Here is a 25,153-nt window from a genome sequence, read left to right as displayed (position 1 = left end):
GTCAAGCGAGAGGGGCCTCTTGTCTTGCGCCCCATCAAGATCGAGCGATGAGCTCATGTGCAAGCAGCAGGTGAAGAGAGATATTGTCGATGTAGCGCGTACTCCAACTTTGGAGACATCATGCCATGAACTTGAGGCACAAGTAGATACGACGAAAGGGGTCCGGATCTGGCTCCTCGGAATCCCAAGAAGCAACAACTAACTCGAGGAAGCTGTCCATCTTATGCCAGAAACGCTCAAAAGGAAAACATGTGGGGTGGCTAGAACAGGGCACACAATCCACAACGAGGGAGCAATGATCGACGGTGGTCGAGGCCAAGCTGCGCAGCAGATAGTATGGGTGCGAGACCTCTCAACTTGGCATACAGAGAACGCGGTCATTGTGCATGAGGGAGGGTTGTCCTGCTCCTTGGACTGAGTATGAGGTAAATATCTCGCAGCTCCATATCAACCACGAAGCGGCGGAACTGGCTCATGAAACGGGGATGTAACCGACCATTATTCGACCATTATTTGAGACTACTACCTTGTACTTGTATACATGGATAGACGGCTTAAACATGGTGGAGATTGTACCACATATGTCTATGACACTTATTTTTTTTTTTTGAGAGCTAGTATAAGCTAAATGGGTTTGCCTGGCCCGCTGCACGAGCCCCCGCCGCTGCCGGACTGGTCTGACGGGGCCTTCCTGATGGATATGAGGCGGCGCTTATTTTCCATCTTTATGTCTTTCTCAATGTACTTCTCCCTGCACTCCATGGTGCAGAATGCAAACTCACTCCTGCATAAGACATGCAAAGGAATTGGACCATCATGTCACAGACATCTCCAACGAATAAATTTAACCTTCTGTTATTGCAGTGAAGAAACCATGTATTTTGTTAGTATTTATTTATTTCTCTCTGGTTGATGACACATTGTGGCAATCAAAGAAATACGAGCGTCAGATGGTAACGAGTGACAATTTTATGGCATGATAATCAAACAACAACTCATATGATTGGCTGATTAATATTCTTTATTTATTGCGTTGCTTAAGGGAGTATATATGTAGTCTTAACTCTTGGCTAGAAAACTAAATCTAAATGAACCCCCCTAAAAAAAATCTAAATGCATCCCAATAATTTTATATTTTGAGACAGGGCAGTTCGAGCATAATTCAGCGACCAAAATTAAAAGAAGAAAAATTATCAGGCTATGAGCACCCATGCATCAATAGTACATATCTGATTAGCAAATACATACGGAGTATTAATAATTAATTAACATGGCAGATGAAACCAAAAATGTATCGGCAGCAATTAACATGCTGAGGAAAAAGGTTTGCATCGAACATTCCTCTATAGTATGGGAGAGCATAAGATTCATGCTATGAACTGCTTATATTAGTAGCATCTATTGACTGCTTATACTAGCATCGAATCAGCATTACCGTTCTAATGAACGAGGTTCGTCAAATTATTACGGAGTACTTGTCTAGATTAAATTATTACGGAGTACTTGTCAAATTATTACGGAGTACTTGTCACTAAATTTTCATAAATGAAAACGGATCCTGAATAACCCGCTTACATAACCGTGGGGAACCACGATACCATCACAAAATCGTAGGATGCCAGCAACATCATAGGAAGATTCGATCAGTTGCAACCTTGACGTGGAAAACGAACGAACGGCGCGGAATTCACATCAGAAAGTATCCTAGCCAAAAATCACCAGGAAGCTACCGAAAAAGACAAAACTGAAACACAAGGCCGAAGCACGAGAATTCCGCCGGACATTTCCACGCTACGACGAACAAAAAATGGGAAAACAGTGACGCTAGTACCTGTAGATATAAGCATCCTTGCCAGCGAGGGGTTTGGCGCAGATGCCGCAGGCCGCCAGGAACGCCGCCGTCATCCACAGCCCGGTAAATGCGTCCCTCTTCAGAGAGTGGTGGCCGCCGCCTCCGGCACCCATCTCCTCGGCGCAAGGCGACACAAAAAAGATCGGCCTCGTGCGTGCCTGCTTGTTGTCGCCGCTCACCTGGCGCACCCGCCTCTGCACCGACGGCATGGACGCCAAGCTGACCTTCCGGCGCATCACCATGCTCCTCGGCCGCTTGTTGAGCATCTCGTCGAACCGGGTCCGTGCGGATCTCGCTCGCTCGCTGGTTTCCGCCCTGCCTATGTCAATCTATATTTCAGTACGGTGGCCTTTGTGTCCCAAGATTTGGAGAGAGACTGGATATTGGGGAGAGGGGTTTTGGGGAGGAGGAACGGGGAAGGGGCGGGGGCATAAAAAGAGGAGGGCCGGGCACGTGAGCCGTCCACTCCCCACTCTAGACACCTGGATGCTTTTGATCTCGTGATTTATGATATGGAATTATAGCGATTAAGGCAGTTTGTTAGAGTTACCCTCGCGCCGCCCACATGTATGTGTGCGGTAAAACCATCCGGTCTCTGTTATTCCATATCGGGCAATGGCTACTCTATGCTATACGCATGATGATTTGGTTTTGCTGAGGTAGAGTGAAAAATCAACCTTTTTTAGATAGAAAAATAAACCAACCAATGTGTGATATTTGGTGTTAAACATAATAAGGAAACACATTATTACGAACCACATTGCTTTTTTATTTAGTCGAGTTGTTTTATTTTCATTAATCTATATATATCTGGTGGCATGAAAGTTTCGCGGCGCCACATTATCATGCGAGATATGGGGGCTGCACAAGCCGTCGCTACGCGTGACTGACCTAGGTCAAGGAAACGGCAACGGACTATCGATAGGGCTGCCGAAACCGTCAATGCGCGTGACTGGCCTAGATCAAGGAAACGGCAACGGACTTTTGACAGATTTGTGGGCTGCGGAAACCGTCGGTATGCACTGGCCTAGATCAAGGAAATAACAATGGACTTTTGACAGATATGTGGGCTGCGGAAACCGTCGCTATGCACTGGCCTAGATCAAGGAAACCGTAGCGGAGATTCGGTTGTGTTCACTCGAATATTTTTCGGGAGCAATTTTAATATAGGGGTGTAATGTGGCTCGATAGATCGACGTCAACTTGTGTCTCACGTTTTCACTGAAGCACTTATCCGACACGTCATACATCCGGCTTCGAGCTAGAGTACGACTTTTGTTTTGTCTTTTGCATGCGTTATGATAGAGATCATGGCGATAAACAAGGTTTATGTTACGGTTTATATTACATCGAAAGTCAAAATTATGTGCCCTTTAAGATTTACAACATCAAAATAATTTTATCTAGTCTCAACATGAAACTATTTATACCATTCTGTTTATTCGAATTTCAACAATACAACAAACACCATCTAGTACACAAACTACGCCTAAACACTTGGGCGGTTGTTGCTTTTTGCTCATTCGAGTGATGTAGAATTTGAGCACTTTAATTAAATCATAGCGTCCAAACTAAAAGCGATAGCAATTCTATAAAAGTTGACTCGGAGGATAGTCACTCGGTGCCTTCAGATGGTTGTACTTGTAGTGTCTTGTATGTATTCTCATCTAGTGCATCAATACCTTTTTCCTCATATACGGAAATGCACCATGTTCTCACCTAGATTAGTTATTGTTAATAATAAAAATATTAGTAATGCACTAAATTACTTTATCTTTTCCCTGATTATTCACCGACTAGGTGAGGTTCCAAAAATCACCCCCTTCCATCCCTAGACTCCCCACCCACCCCCACTGTGGCAGATCACGAGAATCCAACACAAGGTCACATTATCGTGACCAAATATATGTTATTTAGTTTGTTGGTTTTTGTTTTCATTAATGTTTGTTATATATGTATATGGTGGCAAAGTTTTGTAGTTACTGGATCAATGGTATCGTATTTTGGTGCCTCACTATAATGCAAGACATGTGGGCTGCACAAATTTTCTAGATCAATGAAACCATGACCGAGTGTTGTCTATGTTGGCCCATGGTTCCCTCCTATCTCTCTCTCTCTCTCTCTCTCTCTCTCTCTCTCTCTCTCTCTCTCTCTCTCTCTCTCTCTCTCTCTTCCAGGGACCTGATTTATGACCTGCAAATATAGGGGATCAATCGTAGTCCTTTCAATAAATAAGAGTGTCGAACCCAACGAGGAACAGAAGAAAATGACAAGCGGTTTTCAGCAAGGTATTCTATGCAGGCACTAAAATTAACAGATAGTTTGATAACAAGGTAATTCGTAACAAGTAACAAGTAGCATCAGTAACAAAGGTGCAACAAGGTAGCCCAATACTTTTTATAGCAAAGGACAGGCCGAAACGTTCTCTTATAATAAGCAAAACATTCCCATTGACACATGATAATTCATCTAGTTACTTTCATCATGTTTATTTGATTCGCGTTTGCTACTTTGATAATTTGATATGTGGGTGAACCGGTGCTTGGGTGATGTTCTTACTTGAAGCTGAAGGAAAGATGCCCTAGAGGCGATAATAAAGTTGTTATTTATATTTCCTTATATCATGATAAATGTTTATTATTCATGCTAGAATTGTATTAACCGGAAACTTAGTACATGTGTGAATACATAGACAAACAGAGTGTCACTAGTATGCCTCTACTTGACTAGCTCGTTAATCAAAGATGATTAAGTTTCCTAGTCATAGACATGAGTTGTCATTTAATGAACAGGATCACATCATTAGAGAATGATGTGATTGACTTGACCCATCCGTTAGATTAGCACTATGATCGTTTAGTTTAGTTTATTGCTATTGCTTTCTCCATAACTTATACATGTTCCTATGACTATGAGATCATGCAACTCCCGAATACCGAAGGAACACTTAGTGTGCTATCAAAAGTCACAACGTAACTGGGTGACTATAAAGATGCTCTACAGGTGTCTCCAATGGTGTTTGTTGAGTTGGCATAGATCAAGATTAGGATTTGTCTCTCCGATTGTACGAGAGGTATCTCTGGGCCCTCCCGGTAATGCACATCACCATAAGCCCTGCAAGCAATGTGACTAATGAGTTAGTTGCGGGATATTGCATTACGTAACGAGTAATGAGACTTGCCGGTAACGAGATTGAACTAGGTATGATGATACCGACGATCAAATCTCGGGCAAGTAACATACCGATGACAAAGGGAACAACGTATGATGTTATGCGGTTTGACCGATAAAGATCTTTGTAGAATATGTAGGAACCAATATGAGCGTCCAGGTTCCGCTATTGGTTATTGACCAGAGATAAGTCTCGGTCATGTCTACATAGTTATCGAACCCGTAGGGTCCGCACGCTTAACGTTCGATGACAATCGGGATTATGAGTTTATGTGTTTTGATGTACCGAAGGTAGTTCGGAGTACCGGATGTGATCACGGACATGACGAGGAGTCTCGAAATGGTCTAGACATAAAGATCGATATATTGGAAGGCTATGTTTGGACACCGTAATGGTTCCAGATGAGTTCGGGCATTTACTGGAGTACTGGGAGATTACCGGAACCCCCCGGGGGATTAATGGGCCTACATGGGCTTCTATGGAAGAGAGAAGAGAAGGCCAAGAGGAGGGGCGCCACCCCCCCAAGCCCAATCCAAATTGGGAGGGGGGACGGCCCCCCTTTCCTTCCTCCCCTCTCTCCCTTCCTTCCCCCTCCTAGTAGGACTAGGAAATGGGGGAACCTACTCCTAGTAGGAGTAGGATTCCCCCCTTGGGGGCGCGCCCAAGGTGGCCGGCCGTCCCCCTCCTCCACCCCTTTATATACGGGGGAGGGGGCACCCCATAGACACACAAGTTGATTGTTTAGCCGTGTGCGGTGCCCCCCTCCACAGTATTCCACCTCGGTCATATCGTTGTAGTGCTTAGGCGAAGCCGTGCGTCGGCAACTTCATCATCACCATCATCATGTCGTCATGCTGACGAAACTCTCCCTCGGCCTCAGCTGGATCAAGAGTATGAGGGACGTCACCGAGCTGAACGTGTGCAGATCACGGAGGTGCTGTGTGTTCGGTTTTTCATCGGTTGGATTGCGAAGACGTTCGACTACATCAACCGCGTTTCATAACGCTTCCGCTTTCGGTCTACGAGGGTACGTAGACATACTCTTCCCCTCTCGTTGCTATGCATCTCCTAGATAGATCTTGCATTATCGCAAGATTTTTTTTGAAATACTGCGTTCCCCAACAGTGGCATCTGAGCCAGGTCTATGCATAGATGTTATATGCACGAGTAGAACACAACGGAGTTGTGGGCGTGAGTATATACATATTGCTTGCCGTCACTAGTTGATTCTTGATTCAATGGTATTGTTGGATGCAGCGGCTCAGACCGACATTACGCGTACGCTTACGCGAGACTGGTTCTACCGACGTGTTTCGCACACAGGTGGCTAGTGGGTGTCTATTTCTCCAACTTTAGTTGAATCGGTTTCAATGAACAGGGTTCCTTCTGAAGATCGAAAACCAATCACTATACTACATTGTGGTTTTTGATGCGTAGGTAAGAACGGTTCTCGCTAAGCTCGTAGCAGCCACGTAAAACTTGCAACAACAAAGTAGAGGACGTCTAACTTGTTTTTGCAGGGCAATTTGTGATGTGATATGGTCAAGACGTGATTATATAAATTGTTGTATGAGATGATCATGTTTTGTAACACAGTTATCGGCAACTGGCAGGAGCCATATGGTTGTCACTTTACTTTATGAAATCCAGTCGCCATGTAATTGCTTACTTTATCACTAAGCGGCAGTGATAGTCGTGGAAGCAATAGTTGGCGAGATGACAATGATGCTACGATGGAGATCAAGGTGTTAAGCCGGTGATGATGGTGATCATGACGGTGGTTTGGAGATGGAGATCAAAGGCACAAGATGATGATGGCCATATCATATCACTTATATTGATTGCATGTGATGTTTATACTTTTTGCATTTTATTTTGCTTAGTACGGTGGTAGCATTATAAGATGATCTCTCACTAAATTTCAAGGTATAAGTGCTCTCCCTGAGTATGCACTGTTGCTACAGTTCGTCGTGCCGAGACACCACATGATGATCGGGTGTGATAAGCTCTACGTTCACATACAACGGGTGCAAGCCATTTTGCACACGCATAATACTCGGGTTAAACTTGATGAGCCTAGCATATGCAGATATGGCCTCGGAACACTGAGACTCAAAGGTCGAGCGTGAATCATATAGTAGATATGATCAACGTAGTGGTGTTCACCATTGAAAACTACTCCATCTCACGTGATGATCAGACATGGTTTAGTTGATATGGATCACGTGATCACTTAGATGATTAGAGGGATGTCAATCTAAGTGGGTGTTCTTAAGTAATATGATTAATTGAACTTTAATTTATCATGAACTTAGTCCTGATAGTATTTGCATAACTATGTTGTAGATCAATAGCTCGCGATGTAGCTCCCTGTTTATTTTTGGTATGTTCCTTGCGAAAAAATGTTGAAAGATGATAGTAGCAATGGTGCGTACTAGGTCCGTGATCTAAGGATTATCCTCATTGCTGCATAGAAGTATTATGTCCTTGATGCACCGCTAGGTGACGGACCTATTGCAGGAGCAGATACAGATGTTATGAACATTTGGCAAGCTCGGTATGATAACTACTTGATAGTTTAGTGCACCATGCTTTACAGCTTAGAACCGGGACTTCAAAAATGTTTTGAACGCCACGGAGCATATAAGATATTCCAAGAGCTGAAATTAGTATTTCAGACTCATGCCCGAGTCGAGAGATATGAGACCTCTGACAAGTACCACTACAAAAAAAAGATACATCCGTGAGATTTTGGGCCGAACGAATTTTTTTTTCTGTCATACATATGACACTTCTATGACGATAATTGTGACAAAACCTAGTATCATCATAGATGTGGTGGGATCCTACTTCTATGACAAGAAATCATGACAGAAAATGGGCTTTTCGTCCTGAGCGGGCCGGAGACGCAGCTGCATGACATTCTTTGGGCCGTCCATGACGAAAAAAACCATGGTAGAAGCGAGGGGGAGGAAAATATCGGGGAGTTCCCGGTTACGGTGGGAGGTCGGGGTCCGAGCGATGCGCGTTTCTCTCGTACACGTACGCACGTGTGTGCGAGGCGTAGGCTCTAACTGAACCCGAGCGAGGCGTTGGGCTCTAACTGAATCCGAGCGAGTGCACTGTAGGCTACGCATTACTGAACCCGAGCGATAGGTCGATGGCTGTTAACTGAACCTGATCGAGCGATCCCTTTTCTACTACTGCTAACTGAAGCCGATCGATTGGATGAACAGTGAATGTTCCGCGCGGGGGGGGGGGGGGGGGGTTGGATGAATAGTGAGCGGTGGCGTTGCCTCTGGATGAACAGGACCCCGTGGTGTGGTGGAGGGCTGGATGAATAGTAGACGGTGGAGGGGTGCCCGTGGAGGGGTGGTTGAATAGGACCCCGTGGTGTGGAGGGCTGGATGAACAATAGACGGTGGAGGGGTGACTGAACAGTAGCCGGTGGAGTAGCGCGCGGTGGAGGCTGGATGAACAGGAGCCCGTGGAGGATGGAGGAGGTCGACGGTAGCCCGTGGAGGCTGGAGGAGGTCAACGGTGGAGATGAACAGTATCCCGTGGAGTCCCGTTTTGCGGTACGCCACACCCCTCCCAATGAACAGGACCCCTGTTTCGACCGTAGGAGGTCCGTTTCGTCCGTTTTGCGGTACGCCACACCCCTCCCGATCATCAGGACCCCCGTTTCGACCGTAGGAGGTCCGTTTCCTCCGTTTTGCTGTACTCCACACCCCTCTCAATCAACAGGACCCCCATTTCGAACGTAGGAGGTCCATTTCCTCTATTCTGCGGTACGCCAGGCCTCGTTTCCATCGCCTGTTCCGTCCAAGCCCTCCCGATGAACACGACCACGCATTCCGTTTCGACCCAGCTGGTTGGCTCCCACGCGTTCTGTTGCCTCCCGATGAACACGATGCATTCCGTTGCCTCCCGATGAACGCAACGCATTTCGTTGCCTCCCCATGAACACGACGCATTCCGTTGCCTCCCCATGAACACGATGACGACGTTGTTTCTCCGTTCCGACCCAGCCATGTACACGAGCCCTCGCCGTACGTATGCGCGAGTAGGCGTTCGAGACCCCGCCCGTATGTACACATACATGGCCGTATTGCTTTCTTGCACCCTGGCCGCTGCACGTACGTGTACATGCTACGTGCGCACCTCTACTACGACACATGCACGCCTCTACATCCACCAGTATATATGTACGTACAAATTCGCGACCAGAATGACAATGCTATGTACGCTTCGACCAGGTGGGTCCCCACTGTCAGACACTTCCTTGTGTGCGAAGATGTAGCTGGTGGGTCCCAGCAGTCAGGGGGGCGAATCGGTTTTTTTTTTGCCCGGACGCACTTCCTTGCGTGCAAAGATGTAGCTAGTGGGTCCCTGCAGTCAGGGGGGCGAATCGTTTTTTTGCCCGGACGCACTTCCTTGCATGCGAAGATGTAGCTGGAGGGTCCCAGCAGTTAGGGGGAAACATTTTTTCGCAAAATATAGTGGCCCGTCCGGTGGGTCCCAGCTGTCAGGTGGAGGAATCATTAGTTTCTGCCTAATAAGGAGGCACTTCCTTGCTGCGGCCGTGGACCCAGCTGTCAGCCTCTCCACGTACAGTCCACGTCCGATGGAAGTCGTTCCTTGACCACGTTGACCACACCGCGCCGAGAGCACCAGGGCGGTGGACGACGGCGAGGCCTAGGAAGGGGACGACGCGGAGCCGGGGAAGACGCGGCAGTGGAAGCCCACGCGGAGAGGAGTACGAGTGTTCACTGGTTTGGCTGCGGTGTGAGGTTGCCGTTGCCGCAGGGCCTAGCCAGCGGTGGGAATAGTAGGGGCGGTGAGGCCTCCGTGGAAGCACATCCGGCCATGGGAGGCAGGAGCATGGGGCACGACCGGCGCTGCTTTGGGAGGCTGGAGCAAGAAGACCAGAGGTTGAAGATGAACTACGGCCGTTGGATGGACATCGTACGGTCACTGGAGCTAGAATCGTTTATATTGACTAAGTTGACAAAGCCCTCCATCCCCGTCAACTTAGTAGGCCCACAAGTCAGCCTCCCACCCAGGTGGGTCCCAGCTAGCAGGGGGTATTCATTTTTTTGTGCGTAATAAGGAGGCACTTCCAGTGGGTCCGAGCTGACAGCAGGGGGGACATTTTTTTCGCGAAATACGGTGGCCCGTCAGGTGGGTCCCAGCAGTCAGGGGCAAACGAGTCGGAGTAAATAGCCATGGGTAGCCTAGCCGGCTTCCCCTGGCCCTTCTGAAAAAATTACAAGCCCGTCCGGCTCTCAAGAATCCAAGACATGGAGCCGCCTTCCCCTTGCTGGCTGCCATATAGGCCGGCTTTCGGAAGGTGGCCCGACTTCAGTCCTCAGGAAGGGAGTCACGGGAGGGCCGACTTCGGGAAGCCGGCCATGAGAAGGCCGAATCCAAGAAGCCGGCTCCCATAAAGTGGTCGAGACCGTACCCTCAAAGTTTGCACCCACCTAACGGCAGTACGACGGGGCGTGGCTATAGTGAAGCCTGCCACCCCCGAATCCCGGAGCACGCCTGGCACAGTGCGCCGTACGGAGTAGGCATGACCCGTCCGGCGCGGCACTGTTGCCATGTTGACCTTGGTGTCACCCACGACGGGCCGCCAGCGTGGCCCACAGATGGTGGGCACCTTCGGGCAGAGAGACGCCCGAAGGCGGCCACGCCTCCAACTAGTCGGCCTAAGACAGAGCCGGTTCCCCGCAGCCGGCTTGCCGCCTCCCTCGAAGGAGACGCCCCATTAAGGAGACAAGACGCGGTGAGGCTACAGCGATCGCCCGACGAGCGGCGGCACTGTAGCCGCGCCTAACACGACGAAGCCCACATCACCATGATGGAGCCACAGTAACCAGCCGCCGACCAGGCCCTGGACAGTGGGGCCTCCCTGTCGACCAAGGGGCCGGCAGCCGGCGGGACCCACCAGTCGGCGGGCCCCAGCAGCCGGCGCAGGAGCCGGCGAGCGCAGTCACAGAGGGCTGGGCCCCGCGCCCAGTCGGATTACCATTGTACCCCCGGGGAGTAGGCCTATATAAACCCCCCAGGGCACCCATGCAAAGGGTTGGACCCCCTGCTAGTTCTAAACACCCCACAAGGAGAAGAAGCAGGCTAGCCGTGCCCTTCTTCCTCCTCCCACCAAACAGCTCGAGGAGCATTGTGTAGCTACTTGTTCATCTAGTGATCATGCGGAGACCCTGCATAGCAGCAGTAGGGGTGTTATCTCCATGGAGAGCCCCGAAGCTGGGTAAGATCCGCCGGCGTGTATGTCTTTGCCTTATCCCGTTTCCAGGCACCGGCGATGTCTTACTGGCTCCCACAATGATAAGCCACCCGTTGGCATATGTCGCACCTACCACCTGACATTTGGCGCCCACCGTGGGGCCAGGTGCACCGTCATCCGGACACATGTTCTGTACGGGAACCTTCTTCCTCCCCCGCGAGTGTAGCCAGCCCAGCACGCCTGATGGCGCTTGCCACGACGCGCTGCAAGGCGTCACCAGCGTCTGCCGGCGAGCAGCCTCGCCGATCTCCTCGGCCAACCTTCTCGGCCAGCTCCATGTCTCCAGTGAGCCCGCTGCGGACCTGGAGTCGGTTGGCTCCACCGACCCGATGCCTGTCGACTCCGACACGGCCCCGTTCGACACCTTCCCCACCAACATCACGATCTACAACGACCCACTTCCCCGAGCCGGTGGCTGCGACGCTATCACCACCGAAGTGATGGTTGTCGGCCACGGCGGCCCGGCCGACGAGAGCGCCCACGACGCCCCGCACGCGGCGGCCCACGACTTGTTCACCCCCCTCCCGGCTAATGCCGATGACGAAGCACTGGAGGCACGCCGCCTCGCCCTCCTTGTAGAGGGCCGGAGGCTGGCTTCCGTGAGACGCCTCACTGAGGCCTACCAGCGCGAAGCTGGCCGCGCCGCCTTCGGCACGCCGGCCTCGGGCGGGCCAAGCCGGGCCGGCCTTGTCAAGCAACGCGGCGCCGTCATCACCGACACACTGGGAGTTGACCGCCCGGTCTATGCCACTCCGCTCGAGAACTTGCGTGCCGCCCAGGCGGCCGTAGACGAGTTGGACGGCTTGGAGGCCGAAGACCTCCCCCACATGACCCGGCGCATCCAGCAACTGATTGACGCAGCCGCACAGCAACATGAAGCCGACGCCCGCGCGGGAAGCCCTCCCCCACGCCGAGATCATGGTGCGACATCCCGGACACCGACTACGAGCAACACCCACGCGCGGCGCGAGAAAGAGCCGGCTGCCAGCCGCAGCCGGACCCGAATCTCCATCGAACGAGACGCGGACGGCCATCCCCGAGCCATGGAATGGCGGGGCAACCCGCCTCCGCCTCCACCCCGTGGAGAGAGATATCCAGCCCCGCCGCCAGTGGCGCACCCGACTCTCAGCGGCCGGCTAGGCCGCCGCGAAGGAGTCGGCGAGAACGACGCCCGCCATCGGATCGACCGCCTGGCAGCGATCCCTAGTGTTGGAAGAAGAAGACGATGTCGGCCCGCCTTGTTTCGGCCCCCGCTTCTGCGACGAGCCCTTCCCCAAAGGGTTCTCGCTCCCAAGAGACACGCCCAAGTACAACGGCTTCGTGAAGCCGGAAGATTGGTTGATCGACTACTCCACAGCGGTTAGCATAGCCAACGGCAACCGGCGCGTTGCCGTGAAGTACGTGCCCCTCATGCTGCAAGGCACGGCGCGGACCTAGCTCAACAGCCTCAAGCCGCGCAGCATCAACAGCTGGCTAGATTTCACCGAAGCCTTCATCCGCAACTTCACCAGCACCTACAAGCGGGCTCCCAAGTCCAGACAGCTCTCCTTGTGCGTACAAGGCCCCGCTGAGTCCACTCGCGACTACCTCACGCATTGGGCCGAGCTCCGCAACTCTTGCGAAGGGGTGCACGAGGTGCAAGCCATAGAATACTTCACAGCCGGATGCCGAGAAGGCACCCTCCTCAAGCACAAGCTCCTCTGCGACGAGCCGACTACCCTCGACGAGCTTCTGGACATAGCGGACAAGTACGCCACCGCTGACTCCTCGATGAAGACCGAGCTTCGGGTAGACGCGTCCGGGAAAGTACTTAACCCGGCGCCCAAGGCGCCGGCTGGGGATTTCAGCCGACGCCCACACTCGAACGACCACAAGCGCAAGGGCCCCGCGCCGCCTCCCGCCAGCCGGCAGGTGGCCACAATTGAAGACACGCCGCCTGAAGGGCGACCCGCGCCCAAGAAGCCCAAGGGCGGCAGGCCGGCTTGGCAGCCTGCCTTCTCCTACGAGCAAACTCTTGACGCCCCCCGCAAGTTCCACAGCGGCGCGAAGCCGTCCAACCACACAACCCGGAAGTGCCATTGGCTCACTCGAATCTCTAAAGGCGAGGGGCTCGTGCCGCCTCCGCCTGCTGGCCCGCCGCCTCCGGCCCCGCCGCCTCCGGCCGCTCGGCCCGCGGTCGGAGCCGTGCATGACGAATTCCCCGACGAGCAAGCAATCTACATCGTCTTTACCAGCCAGCCCGAAGACCGGCGCAGTAGGCGCCGAGAGCACCAGGAAGTCAGCGTGGTCGCTGCCAACCCCACCGGACACATGCATTGGTCAGAAAAGCCCATCAGCTAGAGCCGGGCCGACCATCCAGAGGTGATGCCATCTCCCGGCTCTTATGTGTTGGTCCTGGAAGCCACCCTTGCAACCGACAGACGCGCCGCCCGCTTCTCCCGTGTGTTGATAGACGGCGGAAGCAGCATCAACATCCTGTACCGTGACACCCTGGAGAAGCTAAACGTCAAGACGAAGCATCTCATGCCTACTCGGACAGTGTTTCATGGCATCATACCCGGCCTGTCCCGCGCCCCCATTGGCAAGATCAAGATTGATGCACTTTTCGGGGACAAGGAGCATTTCCGCCGGGAAGCGATCTGGTTTGAAGTGGTGGACCTGGACAGCCCTTACCATGCATTGCTTGGCCGACCTGCCTTGGCCAAATTCATGGCAGTTCCCCACTATGCATACCTCAAGATGAAAATACCAAGCACCAAAGGCGTCATCACCGTAGCCGGCGATTACAAGAAGTCCTCTGAGTGCGCAGCAGCCAGCAGCCGGCTGGCCGAGTCCCTTGTGATTGCTGAAGAAAAGAAGATGCTGGACCGAGTCGTGGCCATAGCCGGCAAGCAGTCGGCCGTGTCCCCCGACCCCAAGGAGCATGATGCTCAAGGATCTTTCCAGCCGGCCAAGGAGACGAAGAAGATACCTCTTGACCCCGAGCATCTGGAGAGATTTGCCGTCATCGGGGCTAACCTGAACGGCAAATAGGAAGGCGAGCTCGCCGATTTCCTCCGTGAGAATCGGGACATCTTTGCATGGTCCCCCAAGGACATGCCGGGTGTTCCGAGGAAATTCGCCGAGCACAAACTACACGTTCGAGAAGACGCAAAGCCAGTCAAACAGCCCCTTCGCCGACTATTGGAGGAGAAACGTAGGATTGTGGGAGAGGAGATAGCCCGGCTTCTGGCAGCCGTCTTCATTATGGAAGTTTTCTTTCCAGAGTGGCTTGCCAAGCCGGTCCTTGTGCTAAAGAAGAATAACAAGTGGCGCATGTGTATAGACTACACTAGCCTCAACAAGGCCTGCCCCAAAGATCCCTTTGCCCTGCCAAGGATTGACCAAGTGATAGACTCCACAGCCGGATGCGAGCTGTTGTGTTTCTTGGATGCTTACTCCGGATATCACCAGATAAAGCTGGATCCGGACGACCGCCTGAAGACCGCCTTCATCACGCCATTTGGAGCCTTCTGCTACCTGACTATGACATTCGGCTTGAGAAATGCTGGTGCCACTTTTCAGCGTTGCATGCAGAAGTGCCTCCTCAAGCAACTCGGCAGAAACGCTCACGTTTACGTGGACAACATCGTGGTGAAGACGGAGAAGCGCGGCACCTTGCTGGGAGACCTCAAGGAAATGTTCGAGAACCTACGCCGGTTCCAAATCAAGCTCAACCCCGAGAAATGCGTGTTCGGAGTGCCAGCCGGCCAGCTCCTAGGCTTCCTGGTCTCCGAACGCGGCATCGAATGTAACCCGGTGAAGATCAAGGCCATCGAGAGAATGGCGATCCCCACCAAGCTTCGAGACATTCAAAAGTTCACCGGGTGCTTGACCTCCTTGAACCGCTTCATCAGCCGGCTCGGAGAGAAAGCTCTCCCCCTCTACCGCCTCATGAAGAAGAGCACTCACTTCGAGTGGAACGACCAGGCCGACCAAGCTTTTCACGAGCTGAAGAAGATGCTGGCCACGCCGCCCGTTCTGGCGGCGCCGACGGAGAAAGAGCCCATGCTCCTCTACATCGCCGCAACCAGCCGGGTGGTCAGCATCGTCATCGTAGTCCAACGCCCAGAAGAAGGCCGAGCCCAGCCGGTCCAGAGGCCGGTGTACTATTTGAGCGAGGTGCTGTCCGCCTCAAAGAAGAACTACCCGCACTACCAGAAGATGTGTTACGGCGTGTACTTCACCGCCAAGAAGCTGAAGCCCTACTTTCAAGAGCATCCCGTCACGGTCGTATGCATCGCCCCGCTGGCCGAGATCATAGGCAGCTGGGACGCATCCGGCCGGGTGGCGAAATGGGCCATCGAGCTGGCCCCCTACACGATCTTCTACCAGCCCCGCACCGCCATCAAGTCCCAAGCACTGGCCGACTTCCTCGTCGACTGGGCCGAGACCCAGTACCTGCCGCCGGCTCCCGACTCCACCCATTGGCGCATGCACTTCGACGGGTCCAAGATGCCCACCGGCTTGGGAGCCGGCGTCATCGTTACCTCTCCCAAAGGCGACAAGCTCAGATACACGCTACAGATCCACTTTGCCGCCTCCAACAACGTGGCTGAGTACGAGGCGCTCATACACGGGCTCCGGCTTGCCAAAGAACTTGGCATTCGCCGGATCCTATGTTATGGCGACTCGGACTTGGTGGTCCAGCAATCATCCGGCGACTGGGACGCCAAGGACACAAATATGGCGAGCTACCGCTTCCTGGTCCAACAACTCAGCGGCTACTTTGAAGGATGCGAGTTCCTCCACGTACTGCGAGCCGACAACGAGCCGGCCGATGCCCTGGCTCGAATAGGCTCTACTCGGCAAGCAATACCAACCGGCTTCGCTCTACAATGCCTCCTCAAGCCATCTATCAAGCCGTCTCCAGAGTCCGACTCCATCTTCGTGCCGCCTGACCCCAATGCGGCCGGGTCCGGCTCGAGGAACCAAGCAGGCGACCCCGAGACTCCCGTAGCAGGCCCGGGGAATTCGGCAACTGGCTCGGGGACTACCACACCCGGCTCGGGGACTGCGGTAGCCGGCCCGGGGACTGCACCAGCACAACAGCCGGCGGCCGACTCCAGCATCTCACCACCTAGCCCACCCACCCTGGTGGCAGTAGCCACATTGGCAGTAGAAGAAGTCGCGGCTCCGTCATGGGCTCAGTCCATCCTCAACTTCCTAGTAAACCAAGATCTGCCGGCTGACGAAACAGAAGCAAGACAAGTCCAACGTCGAGCCGGAGCATACACAATCGTCAACAGAGAACTAGTCAAGCGCAGTGTCACTGGAATCCTCCAACGGTGCGTCGAGCAAGATAAGGGCATTGCAATCCTCAGAGACATTCACCAAGGAGAATGCGGCCACCATGCGGCCTCAAGATCACTTGTCGCCAAAGCCTTCTGCCATGGTTTCTTCTGGCCGACTGCTTTGGATGACGCCAAAGAATTAGTTAAACGTTGCAAGGGGTGCCAACTCTTCAGCTCCAAACAACACATGTCGGCTTCGGCACTCAAGACCATTCCCCTCACTTGGCCCTTCGCCGTTTGGGGACTGGACATGCTGGGCCCATTCAAGACGGCGCGCGGCGGCATGACGCATCTGCTCGTCGCCGTGGACAAATTCACCAAGTGGATTGAAGCAAAGCCGATCGAGAAGCTGAATGGGCCGACTGCTGTGACGTTCATTGCAGACATAACAACTCGGTACGGCGTGCCACATAGCATCTTCACCGACAATGGCACGAATTTTGCCAAAGGAGCCTTGGCGCGTTTCTGTGCAGCCCAAGGTATCCGACTGGACTTAGCATCCGTCGCCCACCCGCAGTCAAACGGCCAGGTCGAGCGAGCCAACGGCCTCATCCTCTCCGGCATCAAGCCCCGACTGGTCGTACCTCTGGAGCGCTCAGCCGGCTGTTGGCTCGATGAGCTACCGTCTGTCCTCTGGAGTCTGCGCACTACACCAAACAAGTCAACCGGCTTCACCCCTTTCTTCCTTGTGTATGGTGCCGAGGCGGTCATCCCAACTGACATCGAGTTCGACTCGCCTCGAGTAACCATGTACACGGAAGCGGAGGCCAAGGAAGCACAAGAAGACGGCGTCGACCTGCTAGAAGAAAGCCGGCTGTTAGCCCTCAGCCGGTCTGCCATCTACCAGCAGGGTTTGCGCCGCTACCACAGCCGGAAGATCAGGCCAAGATCTTTCCAAGAGGGCGATCTTGTGCTCCGGCTGATCCAGCGAACAGCCGACCAGCACAAACTCTCGGCCCCTTGGGAAGGCCCCTTCATCATCAGCAGAGCTCTAGGCAACGACTCCTACTACCTGATCGATGCACAGAAGCCGAAGGCACGCAAGAGAGATGACTCCGGCAAGGAGTCGAAACGACCATGGAACGCCAACCTCCTTCGAAGATTTTACAGTTGAAATGCAGTATGTATCATGCTAACTTTTGTATTAAGTACGAGACAATAGGCCCCCCGAGGAGGGCTCGGGGACTGCCATCCCTTATCTATGAATGAAAAGTATCATGCCTATGACCTTGTCATTTCATTTACTTGTTCCGTCCGGCACCGGGTTCGACTAGTCGGCTCGGGGACTGGCCGACTGGAGTTATATTAGAAGTCCTACCCGCAGTCAGACAAGTAGTGTGCCGGCTCCCAAGCCTTCTCTTGCCAAAATTCGCAGTTCGAAGAGCCGGCTGTCCGGCTGGCAAGAGTTAAAGGCAGGAACGGGCGCCCACACGAAAAACTGCTAGGGACTAACGAACTAATATAACAAAAGCCGGTTTTTCTCCCACTCCTCACTTCACTTCAATCCAAGAAAGCTCAAGTACTTTCCTCCCCAAAGAGGGAAGGCGGCAAAGGAAAAGGCCTAAGGATAAAAAGCATACACGAATGGAAACCGAACATGCACATAACAATATTTACATAAAAGACCTCCGAAAGGCCAGCATTCAACATAGTTTGGATACACCCCCAGTGGGTGGAACTGCGAAAACTTAATGAAGATTGTTCAAAAGACAACAAGCAGGAAAGATAAAGACCGCAGGTCAAGCTAGCGGAGCGACCGACGAGCCGGGCTGGTTGGCGGAGACGGTCGTGCCGGCTGAAGGAGCGACCGGCTGGAGAACTTCGGCTTGGTCACCGCCTCCCGCAGAGGGCGCGCTTCCACGCGCCTCGTTGCTGGAGGCACGGTCGGCCTGAGGTTGGCCGGTTGTCCCACCAGCCGGCTCGACGTCTTCGCCGTCCTCCTCTTCGTCGTCCTCGCCCTCGTCGCTGGAGGCAATCTCCTCCGCCGAGTCCTCGCCCACCGCCGGGTTCAGCCCGAACCACTCCTCCGGCTGAGCAACACCGTCATCATCGATTTCGGGTGCGAAAACGCTGATGTCGGTGCACTCGGCGATCGTCGAAGCCCGCTGGGCGATAGCCGGCCTCACCTCCTCCAGCTCCGCGTCGGCCTCCATCCGCCAAGTGCGCAACTGGTCCAGGCTCAGCCCTGGGTACCAAGCCCGAATGAATTCCAATGCCCGCCTGGCTCCGAGGCGGGCCGCTGACGCCTTCGAAGCTTCAAAGCGACCAACTACGACCTCCAGCCAGTCGGCCGTCCGACTTGGGGTGCGGGGGATCGTCTCGCCGGGCCAGAGGGCGGCCAACACTTGCGCCCCACCACGTTGGAGCCGACGAAGCATCCGATGAGCCGGCTGCAACCGTGCCTGGACAGCCAAGAGTTGCTCCTCAAGTGTCCGGTTCGCAACCGGCGCGATGTTGGCCCCCGCCTGACGGCGCGCCTCGTGATGGGCCTCAATGCTTTGGGCGGCGAAGGCGGAGTAGCCGGGGAAGTAGTTTACACAAAAAATAAGCAGCAGCACAAGTTAGGACAAGAACCAGGCGCCAAGGGGCAGGAGAGGAGCGAGGAAGGCGGCTTACCGTTGATCAAGTCCTCGATCCGACCGAAGCCTTCATCCAGTGCTTGCCGGGTCTCAGCCCAGCTCGCCGCCTCGGTCTCATACTCTGCCTTCAGGGCGGCCTCGCTATCCTGCGCCTCCTGCAGGGCCGCCTTGTGGCTCTTCTCTTGGTCGGCCAGCTTCTTGGCCAGGCGATCACGCTCCTGGACCAAGGCAGCGTACTCGGCGACCTTGGTATGAAGGGCGGCCTTCGCTTCGCCGAGTTCCTTCCTCAAGTCGGCGTTGGCCCCTGAAGACAGAGAAAAAGAAAAACCAATAAGGAAAGAGTCGTCAAGAAAGATCCGACCCGACTACTCAGCAGTCGGCTCGAATCTCGGGGAGTACACCCAGTGGGTGCGCTGACGCGCCCCGCCAGGAGACAAACAAGATCGAGTACTTACTTCGGCTGTCGGCCAGGTCGTCGGTCCTCCGGCACAACTCCCGAGCCTGGGAGTTGAAGGTGGCAGCATGGGAGTTGTGATATTCCTGAAAGTTCAGACAAGAAGCAAAGTAAGGTAGCCGTCGAGAAAGATCCGACCCGACTGCGCAGCAGTCGGCCCAAATCTCGGGGACTACACCCAGTGGGTGCGCTGACGCGCCCCCACGGAAGAAATCAAGAAATCAAAAGCGGCCAAGAACGAAGGACTCACCCGGATGGCGGCTCGCGTCGACAGGAACTCCTGGGTGAACTGTTGTAGCAGGGCGGCCTGAGCTTGCAGCCGGCTTCGGACCCCTTGAGCCGCCACATTCAGCTCGCCAGTCCCCCCGCTGGGAGTCCACTCGGACGTGGCAGTGCTTGCCGCCTCCAGATCTTCCGCTGACGGGCCTGTGCCCGCGACTCGGCGCAACTCCGGTGGAGCGGCGCCTCCCCCTGTGCGCCGGCCCGTCACCGTCTGCATCTCAAGGCCGGCTCTGTCCTCCGTCTCACCCCCGGTCGGCCCCTCCGGCGCCGCTGATGATTGGCCGCCTTGGCCCGCTCCGGTTGGCGCTACTGGCGGCACTCTCCACGCAAAGGCCACGGGGTCCTCCCCCCTCTCCATCAGCGGCGGGTCTTGGACGATCTCCTCCGCCAAGGGCAAAGGGGTGTCGGGGGCCACGGCTCGGAGGGGAATTGCGAGCAGCGGAGGCTGGTTGCGCTAACCCTCCGCCTCTGGCTCCATGGTCGCCGCCTCCGTCTGGGCCTTGGCTGCCGCGTCGGCCTGCTCCCTCGCCGCCTGGGCGGCCGCTTTCTCCGTCGCCTCGCGCTCCTCCTGCGCTTCACGGGCGTTCCGCTCTGTGGCCTCCTTGAGGTCGGCGCGGGGGTCCACGCGGCGGGAGCTTGAAGAACCTCCAGTCGGCCCAACTACGGAGCCGCCCGGACCTTGCTTAAGGGAAAGCGGCGCCCTGTCCAACAAACGGAAGAAATTAAGAAGAATGCTCGAACAAGAAGAGAATGATGAAGAGCATGCGACAAGGCAATTGACGACTTACGCTGAGACCGCCTGGGGCTGCTTCACCGCCTTATGGAAGCGGGCCGCTTTCGCAGCCGCCTCGTCTCGCTTGGTCGCCGCGGTGGAGGCTTTGGACTTCTTCGGCCGACTGCCGAAGAGGCCTGAAGCGGCCCAGCGCTTCTATGCGCCACCACCGGCAGCCGGTGCGATGGACGAGCCCGCACCCTGATGGTCGGCAACCGGCTGGCGATGCGGGGCGACTTCGGCTTCAGCATCGTCCGGCCAGTCCTCGAAGCTCGCGGTGAGCCTTGAGCCCCCGGGCTCGGCGTCGTCCCCCACGACGGCGTCTTCCATGGCGGCCGCCCCCAAGTCCGGGTCGTCGACGTCGTCTGCCGTGCGGTCGGGGGCATACTGGCGTTCTATCCCCGCTGCGCCGGTCGTCGGCGGGAGAAGGGGGTTCTGCTAAGAAGAACCGGCTGATCAGAAGCCGGCCCTCATGAAGCCGGCTACCAACAAGAAGAGAGAAAGGAAAGCTTACCACGGGCGGAGGGTTGGCGCGAGAATACGGCGCCTTGCCGTATCGCCAGTCCTCGGCGAGCTTGCAGTTGGAGATATAGTTTACCATATACGATACCTCCGCATTAGGCATCTCCCTGGTGCTCAGCCGGCTTGGGTCGAAGTGGCCGCTCATCTGGCACATCATGTGGGGTCGGCTTTGGAGAGGAGATATCCGGCACTCCACGAAGGCGGCCACCAAGTCGGCCCCGTTCAGGCCTTCCGACTGGATCATCACTCGAAGCCGGGAGACGGCGGCGTTCCCGGCCTGAGACAGTGACCGGGACCGGAAACTCCACGAGGGCTGCCTCCCAGCCGGCAGGTTGACATGGTCTCCTTGTTCAGCGACGTTCTTCACATAGAAGTATGATTTCTGCCAGATCTTCATCGACTGGATCAGGGGGATGGGCGGGAACGGGTTGTTCTCGCTCGCCCTCCTCATGGCGATCAAGGCCCCGCAGGGGGCGGGCATGCCTGCGACGACGGTGCCGAGTTTGCTCTGGAAGAACTCCCCCCAGAGCTCCAACGTGGGGAGCAGCCCCAAGAAACCTTCGTAGAGGGAGACGAAGGCCGATAGTAGCATTACCGCATTGGGCGTGAGGTGATGCGGCTGAAGTTTGTAGAACTCGAGGAAGGAGCGCAGAAATCCGCTCGCCGGAAGGCCGAAGCCGCGCAGGAAGTGCAAGCGGAAGACGACCCACTCGCCCTCCTCCGGCGCCGGTGAAATCTCCGTCTTCGGCGCCAGGCGGACCCGCACGAGGTTGGCGTCGGGCAGGCGCCGAGTCTGGTGGAGGAATTCAACGTGGTCCTCATGGACGTTGGAGCCGTCCCACGAGCTTGATAGCGCCATGGGAGCGAGGCGATGTGGAGGCGCGGCGGTGCTGAGACGAGAGGCTGCGGAGGCAATGAGAGGAAGAAGCGAGGATGAGAAGGGGCGGAGCGAGAGAGAGTGTGCGAACCTCTGTCGCTCCCCATCCCCCCTACTTATAGGCTCGAGTGGCGGAGCCGAGGAGGCGCGGCGTGGGGAAACGTGGGGATCGATCGTGCCCACTCCCCCACGTCCCGCACTTGTTGCGCCCTAATGGCGAAATAAAATCGCCACGGGAAGGCGAGCGGTCCACCTGGGCCGCAGAAGATCAGCGTTCGGGCCGGGGCCTGGGAGTGGCGGGCCCGGGCCTGCGGCGGCGTCCCGTCGCGCGTGCGGCGGCAGGGTCTCGCTGCCATGTGGCCTGCGGGAGGGCCCGCGGTCAGCATGCGGGTCGACCACTTTCCCGCCTGCAAGACGCAGGGCTCCCCGAAGTCGGCATACATCAGCAAAGCCAGCTCTTCAGGATAGGAAGCTGACCAAGCTTCTCGTTCCTTTGTCCGCCTCAAAGCTCGATCAGCTTCGGGGACTACTGTCGGAGTAAATAGCCATGGGTAGCCTAGCCGGATTCCCCTAGCCCTTCTGAAAAAATTACGAGCCCGTCCGGCTCTCAAGAATCCAAGACATGGAGCCGCCTTCCCCTTGCTGGCTGCCATCCAGGCCGGCTTTCGGAAGGCGGCCCGACTTCAGCCCTCGGGTAGGGAGTCACGGGTGGGCCGACTTCGGGAAGCCGGCCATGAGAAGGCCGACTCCAAGAAGCCGGCTCCCATAAAGCGGTCGAGACCGTACCCTCAAAGTTTGCACCCACCTAACGGCAGTACGACGGGGCGTGGCTACAATGAAGCTTGCCACCCTCGAATCCCGGAGCACGCCTGGCATAGTGCGCCGTACGGAGTAGGCATGACCCATCCGGCGTGGCACTGTTGCCATGTTGACCTTGGTGTCACCCACGACGGGCCGCCAGCGTGGCCCATAGATGGTGGGCCCCTTGGGGCAGAGAGACGCCCGAAGGCGGCCATGCCTCCAACCAGTCGGCCTAAGACAGAGCCGGTTCCCTGCAGCCGGCTTGCCGCCTCCCTCGAAGGAGACGCCCCATTAAGGAGACAAGATGCGGTGAGGCTACAGCGATCGCCCGACGGGCGACGGCACTGTAGCCGCGCCTAACACAACGAAGCCCACGTCACCAAGATGGAGCCACAGTAACCAGCCGCCGACCAGGCCCTGGACAGTGGGGCCTGCCTGTCGACCAAGGGGCCCGCAGCCGGCGGGACCCACCAGTCGGCGGGCCCCAGCAGCCGGCGCAGGAGCCGGCAAGCGCAGTCACAGACGGCTGGGCCCCGCGCCCAGTCGGATTACCATTGTACCCCCGGGGAGTAGGCCTATATAAACCCCCCAGGGCACCCATGCAAAGGGTTGGACCCCCTGCTAGTTCTAGACACCCCACAAGGAGAAGAAGCAGGCTAGCCGTGCCCTTCTTCCTCCTCCCACCAAACAGCTCGAGGAGCATTGTGTAGCTCCTTGTTCATCTAGTGATCATGCGGAGACCCCGCAGAGCAGCAGTAGGGGTGTTATCTCCACGGAGAGCCCCGAAGCTGGGTAAGATCCGCCGGCATGCATGTCTTCGCCTGATCCCGTTTCTAGGCACCGGCGATGTCTTACTGGCTCCCACAATGATAAGCCACTCGTTGGCATATGTCGCACCTACCACCCGACAAAACGTTTTTTCGCGAAATACTGGTGGGCGTCCGGTGGGTCCCTGCTGTCAGGTGGAGGAATAATTATTTTTCGCGTAATAAGGAGGCGCTTCCTTGCGGCTGCCATGGACCCAGCTGTCAGCCTCTCCACATACAGTATTCTTCCGATGGAATTCGGTCGTTGACCACATTGACCACGCCGCGCTGAGAGCACCATGGCGGTGGACGATGGTGAGGCCTAGGAAGGGGATTACGCGGAGCCGGGGAAGACGCAGCAGTGGATGCCCACGCGGAGAGGAGTACGAGGGTTCACTGGTTCGGCTGCGCTGCCATCGCTGCAGAATAATAGGGGTGTGGGTGAGTGGAGCGGAGGGATGGCCTGGCCGACGGTGGGAGTAGTATGGGGCGGTGAGGCCTCCGTGGCAGCACAGCCGGCCACGGGAGGCAGGAGCAGGCGGCACGACCGGCGCTGCTTGGGGCGGCTGGAGCAAGAAGACCAGAGGTTGAAGAAGCATTACGGCCGTTGGATGGACATCGTACGGTCAGTCGAGCTAGAATCGTGCATATTGACTAAGTTGACAAAGCCCTTCGTCCCCGTCAACTTAGTAGGCCCACTATACTGGGTCCCATCTAGCAGGGGGTATTCATTTTTTTGTGCTTAATAAGGAGGCACTTCCTTGCGTGCGAAGATATAGCTGGTTGGTCCGAGCTGTCAGCGGCGGTAACGTTTTTTTTGCGAAATACGGAGGCCCTTTCGGTGAGTCCCAGATGTCAGGTGGAGGAATCATTATTTTGCGCACAATAAGGAGGCATTTCCTTGCATGCGGCCGTGGACCCAGCTGTCAGCCTCTCCACGTACAGTCCACTTCAGATGCATGTCGGTCGTTGACCACGTTGACCATGCCACGCCAAGAGCACAAGGGCGGTGGACGACGACGAGGCCTAGGAATGGAACGACACGGAGGCAGGGAAGACTCGCCAATTGTTTTTGTTTCCCACACGGAGGGGAGTACGACTGTACGAGGGTTTACTAGTTCGTCTGCCATCGCCGGAGAATAACAACAGGTGTGGGTTAGTAGTGGGATGGCAATGCCTGCGATGGGAGTACGGTGGGGCGGTGAGGCCTGCACGGCAGCACAGCCGGCCGCGGGGAGGAGGGAGCAGGCAATCCCACCGGCGCTTTTTTGAGCGGCTGGAGCCGGAAGTGCAGAGATTGAAGAAGCACGCCGGCCGTTGAATGGACATCCAACATTATATAGGCCATCTGTGGAAAGCCTCAAATCTATGGAAAACAACATACAGCCCATCT

General features: G+C 55.4%; 1 protein-coding gene across 1 annotated transcript; it reads right to left on the bottom strand.

Annotated features, from left to right (window-relative positions):
• Positions 1 to 488: 488 nt before the first annotated feature.
• Positions 489 to 2,242, bottom strand: LOC123130928 (FCS-Like Zinc finger 7-like). The gene is made up of 2 exons (XM_044550719.1): positions 1,832 to 2,242; positions 489 to 784 (listed from the first exon to the last, which is right to left on the bottom strand). Exons 1-2 carry the CDS (start codon positions 2,116 to 2,118, stop codon positions 625 to 627), a joined length of 447 nt encoding a protein of 148 aa, XP_044406654.1. The 5' UTR covers positions 2,119 to 2,242; the 3' UTR covers positions 489 to 624.
• Positions 2,243 to 25,153: the final 22,911 nt, after the last annotated feature.

This window comes from Triticum aestivum, chromosome 6A (assembly GCF_018294505.1).
Source record: "Triticum aestivum cultivar Chinese Spring chromosome 6A, IWGSC CS RefSeq v2.1, whole genome shotgun sequence".
NCBI classification, from domain to species: Eukaryota; Viridiplantae; Streptophyta; class Magnoliopsida; order Poales; family Poaceae; genus Triticum; species Triticum aestivum.
This window is presented reverse-complemented; position numbering and strand designations above follow the sequence as displayed.